Below are 9,396 nucleotides of genomic sequence, written 5' to 3' on the forward strand. Positions count from 1 at the left end.
CACCCTATTCGTGACATGATCTATAGTATCATTCCTTAGTTTTGTATTTCAACATACCATAGCACATGTATTTTCCCCAAGTTTAGAAAAACAAGTAAAAGTTTAAAAGTGGGGACATGAACTCACAAATTTGCGTATCCTGCGTCGTAAACTTCACCGGTTGGTTTTGTAGCGTCGTGACCTATACGTGTTCTTATTAATGTTAGTCACTAGACTTGTATCACACAAGTACAAATCACCATCTCTCGTTTATGTATGTGTTCTTTGTACGTTCATTCTTTTTTAGGGTCGTGCACTTGTTCGTCGGGTCTTGCCCGTTTGTCATGTCTTTACACCTTGAATATGTATTGCTTATTTGTAAATATATATTTTATCTCTCAAATATATATATTTGTTTATGCAGACTTTTCGAGGTAATAAGTTGTTAAAAATAATTTATACTTTTAACTTTTCATGTGTGTTACTTATATTATTTTCTCAAAAATAACTATAAGTATTTTGTGAAATAATATTCTCAATATTATTTTTGTACAAGTATACTTAGGAAAGTATACTTGTATTTTATGTAAATACTTGTGTATTTTGTATTATTCACCAAAAATCAATAATTTGATTTTTATTACTTTCCGGAATTATATTTCTTAAAAATAATGTATTTTTAAGTCTTGTAGGAAATATATATATTTTGTCATGCCATAAAATATATATATAATCATTCTTGTTATCCACCCGATTTTTGTATAAATTCCATTACTTGGTAATGGTTATATATTTGTCCAAAAATATATATTTAAGTCTATAGTGTCCATAATTTGTCCAAATTCAATAATATGTTAAGGAATATATTTTTGTAAATATATTTTCTTGTATTTGTCCATGTACCTCCTTATGAGGAATTTTGTATACTTGTATACTTTAGTATTCTCATGTATTTCTATGTGTATTTTGGTATTTATACTCCTTGGGAGTATTTAGTGTATTTTCAAGTTCCTAATACACTACTACATATAATACACATAATATCACTTAGCACAAAATTTGGTGATCACTAAACATATATATTTCCCCTAAAAATATACATACTTAATATTAATTTTAACTTGAAGAAATCATCATTTATTAACTTGAAATTTTACACAAAAATTAGGGGAACCTTGGTAAATATTTTTAGGTGAATTTTTGGGGAATAAGTTTCACCACAACTTATATTTTCTAAGTGTCAAAATTTTTTAAAAATTTTGACATAGTTTCCCCTAAAAATGGAGGTTTCTCATGTTTTCAAAACATGTGTTTGTTTTCTTTTCAACACCAAAAACAATTTTCAACAATAATCATCAACAATATAAACTAACTTCTTCATATGAAACATCATGGTGAACTTGATTTTTGTTAAAAATGTGTAGTCTTTTAGATCTATACTTAACATATTATGATCTTTCCAAAAATAAGTGTTCTTTAGTATTTTAAACAAACTTTTATGAGACTTTATTTTACTAACAAACTCATCCATGAGTTTAATGGTTTCAAAGTTTGTAATTCATGTTTCTAAAACCACTTTTATGTTTATTAGAAAGATCATTATGTTTAACATCATGTTTCACCATGGATCTTTCAAGATCCATACTTAATATCTTTAGATCTTTCATAAACAAGCTTTATGTTAAACTTTTAACAAACTTTCCATAGATTTTTAGTTTCAAAAATTAGTTTAACACACACTTTATTACTTCAAGATTATAAGTTTAGGCATAAAATTCATTTTTCATGTTCACATAATGCTTCATATATTCATCTTCAAGTTTAACCATGGATCCTTCAAGATCCATGCTTAAACTTGTTAGATCCAAGCTTTTAATAAGCTTAACATACTTGATCTAAACATAAACACAAGATATAACATCAACAACTTCATTGCATACACTAAAAATTCATGTAATCACTTGTTTTCTTCATAAATATGTTAGATCTTCTCATTTTTAACTTTAAAAGTTAAGTTGTTTAGATGGTGAGACTTGTACATAACATAAACATGAACTATTTTAGTGATCAAGTAGCTTACTACTAGCTCTAATGGCTAGGGAAGTGGCACAAGAATGAAGAAGATGAATGTGGAAGAAATCAAGTGGTTAAAAGCTCCAAAGTGAGGTCCTTCAACTTCTAGCACCTTACACCTTCTTAGATAGCCTCCATACACCTTCTAGTGACCTTGGATTGCTTTGTAATGAAGTGAAAATGGTGATAGTAAGTGGGTGTGTTTGAGCCGAGACCAAGAAGGAGAACAAGGAAGAAGATGGTGAAAGTTGCAAAATGTTGGACAATGTATACTACCTTTAGGGTCTTATAGAAAAAGCTCCAACATGTTGATCTTTTTAAAGATTTTATGCATATCATTGAGGGGACAAAGAAATTAAAATAATCAAAAGCATATGGGGCCCATTGGGGCCGGCAAATGGTGAAGGGGGGAGGGGGGGGGTAAAATGTAAATTGTTGGAAGTTAAGGGTTTAAGTTGCAAACGGGAAGGTTTAAGTTAATTTAAGTGTATTTAGGTGTTTTTATGATTTTTAAGGTGTTCTAGTACCAATACCAGTTTAATATCATAAAAACATTACTTCTAGTCAAATTTTGATGTCCTGGGTATTGTCCGGTTGTTCGTTTCATACGGTTCGTTAAAGTGCTAAATTGCGCAGTTTCACTAAGTATGAAGCCCCTTTTGTGGAAGTTTCAATTCCCGACACTTTGTAAGTTATTCTGGACAATAAACCATAAATTCTGCATGATATTATAGTGTTAAAAAGCTGATTAGAGCTGAATTATGTAGAATTCTGCATTTAAAATGAGTTTCGGGTGCTTTTTAGTTCATAGTTTAGCTTCGGGAAAGTTTATATGTTAACCCTTGTATTCATACTTGGGTTTTAATGTATTTTAGATGTTGGACCTATTCCTAGGCCCTAATTCTATTGTCTGACTGCTTTCTGCAGAAATGCTGACACAGTGTGTCTTACCAGTGAGTTTACTAGTCTTTCTGACGCAACACTTAAAGTAATGCGCAAAGAAATATTTGAAGTATAAAACATGCATGAATTCACATGTATAGCATGTAATCAGACAATGTTGACATTTAAGCACATAATTGCAGATAATAAATAATATTAAAATAGTACGGAAATTACCGGTTTAGTGACAGTTGTCACATGACAGGTGTCTTCCCCCTCGTTGGGCTAAGGGACCACAAGTTTGTGGCGGGCCAGGCGATAACCAAAGCGGAGGCGGGCAAAGTAGCTAAGCACGAAAAAGCTTGCATCTAGAATCAACACGTGTTCGTCCTGTTCCCTTTCGATACCTTTGGCGCTCTCGCCCCTGACGCGGTGCGGTTCCTCAAGCGGGTTCAACAGGTGGTAAGCAGTAACACCGCACATGTTAACGGGCATAATTTTGTGTTTAGCATGGTAGTGTTTACTATTCAGAAGGGGTAGCGACGCAACTTGTTGCCCCTCTACCTGCCATTAGTCTATAATATCTCTGTGTTTAATGAAAACTTGATCCTAAACAAATAGTTTTATATTATAGTACTAGGTTAGAAACACATATATTATACGAGTTGAATAAAAAAAATATTGAATAGTTAGTAATGAAGACTTAGAATACTAAAATGATACTTTGAGATAAGACTATTCACAAAAATAAGATATATAAATACGAATGGGTGAAATAAGAAAAGCTATAAAAAAAAAACGTGGGCTTGCATAGTTTTGACATGTGGCGCAACCAGTAAAGCATGTTTGGGTAGTCTCAAGTTTGTCCCAAACACGACCCAAAACCTATCATCGTATCTTTCAGGTGATTAATGTTGGGATCTGGGCATTCCCATTAGTGTATTAAAAATAGGGGTGTGCATGGGTCGGTTTGGTTCAGTTTTGACCAAAAACCATAACCATAACCGCGATGTCGGTTATTGGATAACCATAACCATAACCGATCGGTTATGGTGGTTATGGTTATTCGGTTTTGATGGTTATAGTGGGTCGGTTATGGGTAGTTAACCGTGTATTTAGATTAGCTAAAAATAGCTTAATTTTTTTAACATGTAATAAATTGTTATATTGTATTATGCTTCTGCAGATTATTTTAGTTGCTACTGTTTTTTTTTTTTTTGGCTAGCTACCTGCTAGTCTTGTATGTTGTTCTTAATTTAAATTAATAAAAGTTATTTGGTTGGACGTTCAAAAAAAATTGTTATTGCATATTTGCATATATTAGTATATTACATAGTATTAAAAAATACATATAATCTATAATATTAATACCAATTATTATCGAATATTCAAATAAAGTGACCATAAATTCAAATAAACATTCAACCAAAACCACAAAATGATATGAAAAACCAATAAGTACTAAAAATCTTCAATCAAAAACATCAAACATTAAAAATATGGTGAAAAGTCCTAAATCCTACAAAGAATTATTACATGTCGGTTCGATTCGGTTCGGTTATGGTGGGTATGGAAAAAATGTTAACCATAACCGACCCGCTACATTCGGTTTTCAAAAAAACCATTAACCGACCCACTGGTTTTTTATTTGGTTCGGTTTTTTCGGTTCGGTTTTGTCGGTTAATTCGGTTATGGTTCGGTTAATTCGGTTTTTTACACACCCCTAATTAAAAATACATGTTGCATATGTATTAGGTAATTATTAATCACTTACATTTATCATATCATCATAAAGTTAGAAAGAAAGAAGAGATTGATGTACCAAAAAGTGACGATTCAGTGCCATTTATAGGAAAAAACGATGTAATATAAAGATGTATATGACACAACTAAAATAAATTAAAAGGAAAAATTATCTCGTGTAAACATGTATACACTATCCTATATTACTAAATTCCGTATCCGTCTCATACCCGCAAAGAAATAAATCATAAGTTTATACCCGATTGCACGACACTATAATTGTCCCGAACATTTATAGTATTTTCATCGGATTCGTGTTGGTATAGACATATAATAATTGATAAATGTATTTAATAAATTTAATAAAACTTGATGATCCATAATGATAATTCATTCCTTTTAGTTTTTTCCGAAAGCTTAAAACACATGGTGATTGATTTATTGCACCTGCCGACCTAAAACAACCATTTATGAACAAAATATAGAATCTAGTGCCGCTGCTCTCACCCATCTCCATCCATCCTCACCACAATCCACCCCAACAACTCAGCAGCCTACACAGATAACAACATTCTCTCATTTCCTCTACAATTCCCCCACATTTCACCCATCAATCTTGATCTCATTACCCTAAATTCAGATAGGGTTCTTCGTCTTTCAAATCAGCTGCTCAAACCCCTTTCTTGCTGCTAAAGTTCCCATCTTTATCAACACCCACAAACCCAAATCACTGAACAACAGCCAAATGGCTACCAGAGGAACCAGATCGGAGAAGGTGAAGAGGATCTTTCAACAGTTCGATTTAAACAATGACGCTGGTCTCAACCGACACGAAATGGCTGCACTTGTTGTCGCTGTAAACCCTAGAGTCAAATTCAGCGACGAGCAAATCAGCGCCATTCTCGACGAAGTCTTCCGTACATACGCCGATTTCATCGATCCCGACAAGGGTCTTACGTACGACGGTTTGTTACGTACCTACGACGACGGCGCAGGTGACGTTGATCGTGATTTTGAAGCATTAGGGCTCGAATTAAAACCCCACAATAATAATAATAACAATAATAGTAACAATAATATTATTGTTAATGATGATGCTAATGTTACTAACAATTATGAAGTTGAAGAAGAAGCTGAAACGACGTCGTTTGGTGATGCAAAAGTGAAGCTGCCGGAGCCGTCGCCGGTGCAGCAACGGACGGTGAGGTGGGCTGCGTCACCGAACCACGGGATCGTGTTCGATGACACGTGGAAGCTTGTGGACGATTTGGAGGTTTTGATCAAGAGGTTGAGGACAAAGCAGATGAAGGATTCGAAAGGAAAAGGGGAGAATTCGGATGTGTATTCGGATCCAGGGTGGTCGAGGGAGCTCGGGCCGTCAACCGAGATGAGTAAGCAGATTGTTTGGGACGAAAGTAAGCCGGATTACGCGGTTTTCGTTAAGGAGTTGGGCGGTTTGAGGTCTAGAGCGGATGGGGCGAGGTCGCGTGAAGAAGCGTTTGACGGGCATATGGCGATTGGGCGAGTTTTATACGATCAACAGTTGTTTAAGGAAGCATTGGTATGTTTTAAAAGAGCTTGTGAATTGCAGCCTACTGATGTTAGACCGCATTTTCGAGCGGGAAATTGTTATTATGTTGTTGGGAGGTATAATGAGGGTAAAGATGAGTTTGTTTTAGCTTTAGATGCTGCAGAAGCAGGTGGGAATCAATGGGCTTATCTTCTGCCTCAAATTCATGTGAATCTCGGGATTTCACTTGAGGCGGAAGGTATGGTTATTAGCGCGTGTGAGCATTATCGCGAGGCTGCGATTCTTTGTCCGACGCATTTTAGAGCTTTGAAGCTTTTGGGTAGTGCTTTGTTAGGTGTAGGCGAGTATAAAGCGGCTGTTAAAGCGTTAGAAGAAGCGATTTACCTTAAGAACGATTACGCAGATGCGCATTGTGATCTTGCGTCGGCTTTGCATGCGATGGGTAATAATGATAACGCGGTTAAGGAGTTTCAAAAGGCGATTGATTTGAAGCCGGGTCATGTTGATGCTTTGTATAATCTTGGCGGGCTTTATATGGATATGGGTCGGTACCAACGGGCTTCGGAGGTTTACGTTCGGGTTTTGGGCTTGTGGCCGAACCATTGGCGGGCTCAGTTGAACAAGGCAGTGTCGTTGTTGGGTGCTGGTGAGACCGATGAAGCTAAAAAGTCTTTAAAAGAAGCTTTGAAGATGACTAGCAGGGTTGAGTTACATGATGCGTTATCTCATTTAAAGCAACTTCAGAAAAAGAAACTGAAGGGTAACGGAAACGGGGAAGATTCGTTTATGATAATCGAACCGTTAAAGTTCAAAACTATAGGTGAAAAAACATCATCAAGACAGGAATTAGCAACGGCCCTTGATATTCGATCGTTTCAAAGAATCACTCGGTTGTTTAGATGTGATGTCGAGCTTCTTAAAAAGGAAATGAATGAAACCGACACCCCTTTAAGTTATTCTGGTTACGGTGCACCCCAAAAGTCTATACGTAAGCCCGCTTTAGAATGCATTCTTAGAAGATTATTAAGTTTCTTGAAAGCCGAAACTTTTATAGGGGCGGTTAAAGCGATTAACGTTAAAATCCTCTCGGTTCTAGATGAATCCGAATCTGGAAGGGTGGATTTAGGTATGTTTTTCGCAGTTTTAGCCCCGATTTGTGGTGGTGCACCTGATAAACGCAAACGGGTCGCATTTTAATCACTTCTATGGCGACCCATGAATGAAGAAAGAACCGGTGGAAAGATCAAAAAAGCCGACGCGTTATGTTACATAAAGTTATTGAGATCAATCTACATTCCTAACCACCCAATTAGTGAATTTTTAGAGATTCATGGTGAAACGGATGCTTCATTGATCTCATTACCCGAGTTTCTTGCTATGTTTGATGATCAAGATTGGGGTTTTGGTGTCATGTCTACTTTGTTAAAGCTTGAAAGCGGAGACCGAAACCGCCATGGAAACCACACGTGTTCGGTGTGTAGATACCCGATAATCGGGTCGCGGTTTAAGGAGATGAAGTCAAGATTCAGCCTGTGTAGCCAATGTTATAGTGAAGGGAAAGTGAGTCCTAGTTTTAAGCAAGAAGAGTATAACTTCAAAGAGTATGCTAATGGGAGTGAAGCAGTGAAAGATAAGTGTGTGTGGTTTAGTTCAAGTTCACATAATTCTAAAAGTTCATCAGGTACTAGTAATTCATAGTTTTTTTTTTAATTGAAAAAAAAAAAAAGAAATGAATGATGTTGTAATGTTTTATTGTTGTAGCTTTTATACTTGTTTTAATGTGTGATGATTGTTTTGTATAATAAGTCCTTTTGGGGCTACCTAAAGCTTCTTTCTTTTACTATTTATTAGTTGCATAGTTTTTTTAGCATATTTATATGTTTCAATAAATATTAACCAAAAGTGTTGGGGTGGAGACATATGTGGGTTCAATGAATACAACTAATTAACTAAAATAGTACTTATGAATGGACATATAATTAAATTTGGTTAGTTGGTATAGTGAATAAAAAGGATTAGGGGCCCATTTTATGGTTGGTCACTTGGTTAGTTGTTGCCATGATTATAGCTTTTGCTTTTACCTTTAACCAACCTAGATTGTTTAATCTTAACATCTTTGATTAAGGCCATTGTCTCCCATCATTACATCTTTTTCTTTTGATTATATGATTTATTCTAATGTTTGATATCAAATACCAAAATCAAAATCAGTCTTTATGGTTTATAAGGTGCTTTTAGATTTCTAAGTTGTATTTTATGGAAATACAGAATACTTGATTAGGTCTCAAATTATTTCAGTTATTATATTGAGATATTTTATTTTTAATAATAAATAAGAAACTATCGATTAAGTTGTATTGATTTAGTTTCAATATTAAAAAGATTTGGGTTTGAGAGAGGTCTCAAGTTCAAATCTGATCCCAACCGGGTTCTACCGTAGTGGGTCTTTGAGCGGCGGGCTTTCCCCGGGACTGGTGATGGTGGGCTTGGGCTATCCTTGATAGCCGAATTTTTATTTCGTTGGCCGTTAAAAAAAAGTTGTATAACCTAACCAAGATTACGAGTATGCGGGTTCTTTAACTAGATGTCATTAAATAGCAGTGTTGATTAGATGTTATTTTTTATTATCTAACCTAACCAAGATTACGAGCATGCGGGTTCTTTAACTAATTTGACTAATTTTGACACAGTGTGGAAATTCTGTGAGAATTTATATAAGGTTTAATTTTAAAGATTTTGTGACAACAAAATAGGGACTTTGACCAAAATTGACATAATATGACACTTCCATGAAGTAACTGACCCAATTGGGCAAGAACGATATATACAATTTACAAGTGTTCCCATATTTGACATGGAAGGGTGATCAAACTCATTGTGGAGGCTTGTAAAACAAATAGGTTATGTTGATACTATGCAATTTTAGCTTAATCCAACCTTATGTATTTGAACATGACTAGATGAAAACCAATAGTGAATTCTTCCTTTTAACTTTATTCCATGGCTATGGTTATATACTTTATACGGAATCATTTGACCTAACAGCTAGAGGCGTGCATAAGTCAGGTTATCGCATAAAACGAAACCAATTTTTGGTTTTTTAGTCTTATAAAACAATCAGTTTCTGTTTTTGGTTTTCGAAATTTTAATCTAGGTTCAGTTTGGTTATGGGTTGCTTTTCGGTTTTA

General features: G+C 34.9%; 2 protein-coding genes across 2 annotated transcripts; both read left to right on the forward strand.

The window, feature by feature from the left end:
• Positions 1 to 5,119: 5,119 nt before the first annotated feature.
• On the forward strand, positions 5,120 to 8,028 carry LOC110941824 (uncharacterized TPR repeat-containing protein At1g05150-like). The gene has a single exon (XM_035990752.1). The coding sequence runs from the start codon at positions 5,423 to 5,425 to the stop codon at positions 7,403 to 7,405; it is 1,983 nt and encodes a 660-aa protein (XP_035846645.1). The 5' UTR covers positions 5,120 to 5,422; the 3' UTR covers positions 7,406 to 8,028.
• On the forward strand, positions 7,424 to 7,906 carry LOC118492180 (uncharacterized TPR repeat-containing protein At1g05150-like). The gene has a single exon (XM_035990003.1). The coding sequence runs from the start codon at positions 7,424 to 7,426 to the stop codon at positions 7,904 to 7,906; it is 483 nt and encodes a 160-aa protein (XP_035845896.1).
• Positions 8,029 to 9,396: the final 1,368 nt, after the last annotated feature.

This window comes from Helianthus annuus, chromosome 5 (assembly GCF_002127325.2).
Source record: "Helianthus annuus cultivar XRQ/B chromosome 5, HanXRQr2.0-SUNRISE, whole genome shotgun sequence".
NCBI lineage: Eukaryota > Viridiplantae > Streptophyta > Magnoliopsida > Asterales > Asteraceae > Helianthus > Helianthus annuus.